This window comes from Myodes glareolus, chromosome 2 (assembly GCF_982192425.1).
Source record: "Myodes glareolus chromosome 2, mMyoGla1.1, whole genome shotgun sequence".
In the NCBI taxonomy this organism is placed as follows: Eukaryota; Metazoa; Chordata; class Mammalia; order Rodentia; family Cricetidae; genus Myodes; species Myodes glareolus.
The window spans coordinates 41008817-41010857 of NC_142027.1; the positions used below are offsets into that span (position 1 = coordinate 41008817).

At 32.5% G+C, this 2041-nt stretch overlaps 1 protein-coding gene across 1 annotated transcript; it reads right to left on the reverse strand.

Moving 5' to 3' along the window:
• Window positions 1-354: 354 nt before the first annotated feature.
• LOC125392926 (olfactory receptor 5AC1-like) lies at window positions 355-1289 on the reverse strand. The gene has a single exon (XM_048422910.3). It carries the CDS (start codon window positions 1284-1286, stop codon window positions 369-371), a length of 918 nt encoding a protein of 305 aa, XP_048278867.2. The 5' UTR covers window positions 1287-1289; the 3' UTR covers window positions 355-368.
• Between the last annotated feature and the right edge of the window lie 752 nt (window positions 1290-2041).

Here is a 2041-nt window from a genome sequence, read left to right on the forward strand (position 1 = left end):
CAGCAGTTGAGTGTGGTGATCATGTGCAGTACATTCATGTAAAATAAAAATAATAAGTAAAATAATAGTCAAATCCTTATATATGGAGCTTTTCTTTCAATAATATACAAATACATGTATTAGAAAAAGAAGAATTTATTAATCAAATGAAAAAATAATTTGCAGATAATTCATGATATTTGAGTGTGAATTCAAAAATGATTTATGCTCTATCTTTTGTTAGAGGCCTTACTATTTTATAATAATAATAATAAACAGAGGCATTTAAGTTACATTTTATTGTGTTACTTAATAATATATAAAAAATCCCTATTCTGTGAAAAGGATCTGGTGATAGGAAACACCTTAAAGTTTTCAGAAAATTGTCATTATTTTGTGAGTTTTCTCAAAGCACCTAAAACTTCTTTGTTTCTAAGGCTGTAAATAAAGGGGTTCAGCAGAGGAATAATGATGGTATAGAATAATGAATACAATTTACCCTGATAATTTTCTGTGTCAGATCCAGAGAGAACGTATATGACAAAGAGGGTGCCATAGAATAAAGAGACAGACACCAGATGGGCACTGCAGGTGGAGAAGGCTTTGCTTCTGCCCTTCTTAGACTTTGTTTTCAGAATGGCAAAAAGCACACGGATATAAGATACTATGATGCTCATAAAAGTACTCACTTGTATAAAAACAGCAAAAATGAACAGGAGCAATGCATTAATGAATGGGTCAGTGCAAGAAATTGTATAAAGTGGTGTGAGATCACAGAAGAAATGATCTATTATATTGGAACGGCAAAACGTTAACCTAAATAACATTCCTACATAAAGTAAGGCATGTAGAAGTCCAATTAGATATGACACACTTATGAATTGAACACAGAGTCTTTTGGAGATTACAACTACATAATGCAGAGGGTTGCATATGGCTACATAGCGGTCATAGGCCATTGCTACCAGGAGGTAACATTCAGCGGTTGCACTTGAACAAAAAAAATAAAACTGGGAGAAACACTCACCCAGTGATATCATGTCATTCTTATTTAAAAATTTCATAAGCATCTTTGGAGTCACAGAGGATGACGTACAGGCATCAGAAAAGGCTAAATTTCCCAGGAAAAGGTACATGGGAGTGTGGAGATGGGAATCTTTCCAGATGAGAAAGATTAAGCCAAGGTTGCCAACCATGGTGATGATGTAGATAAAGAAGAACACCAGGAACAGGGGGACTTGCAGCTCTGGACGATCTGTTATTCCTCTGAGAACAAACTTTGTCAGCAGGGTCCTGTTTCCTTCCATCACATCCACTCAGACTGCTCACTGCAAGGAGGGAGGAGATTTTTTTAAATGTGACTAAAACTCAGTAAGAATAGGGTTGTATTAAAACCACTTTTGTGTGCTGCAGGTGCTCTGTAGGGAATAGACAGGAAGGTGTTATATTTCTCCTTATTCAACATGTCAGAAACCAAAAATATTTTTTGAACTGTTTTAATGTATAAATTTTCAACATCCAATTATCTGAAAGGTAAATAATGAGATAATAGACACTAATCACCTGGTTTCATGCATACTTGAATCAATTATAAATTGTGTATGTGAGAGAGAGAGAAAGAGAGAAGGAGAGAGAGAGAAAGAGAGAGAGAGAGAGAAGAGATTTTATACAAAATTTAGAATAATAAATACATAATTTTTATACTAATGTTATTTTTGATCTTTTGTTTATTGTTTATTACATTTTATCTGTGTAGCTCAACCTGCCCTGGATCTAGTATGTAGACTAAAGTGAAATCAAACTCATATCTACCACTACCTGTCTCTGTCTCAGAATAAGGCATGTCTCATTATTCCAGGTATGTATAATACTGTCTTCAAGAGACACTAGTTCAAATTAAAAAGTCTTTTGCATTTTTCCACAAAATTTTATATGTTCTCATTAATAAATAATTATTATACAAATATAATATATATAAATATATGTATGTCTATATATATTTATATATAAGCATAGACATATATAAACATATATAAATATATATAAACATATATAAATACAA

Bases quoted from the DNA above. Each gene is read 5' to 3' on its own strand.
- LOC125392926 (XM_048422910.3), bottom strand. From the start codon at position 1,286: ATGGAAGGAAACAGGACCCTGCTGACAAAGTTTGTTCTCAGAGGAATA.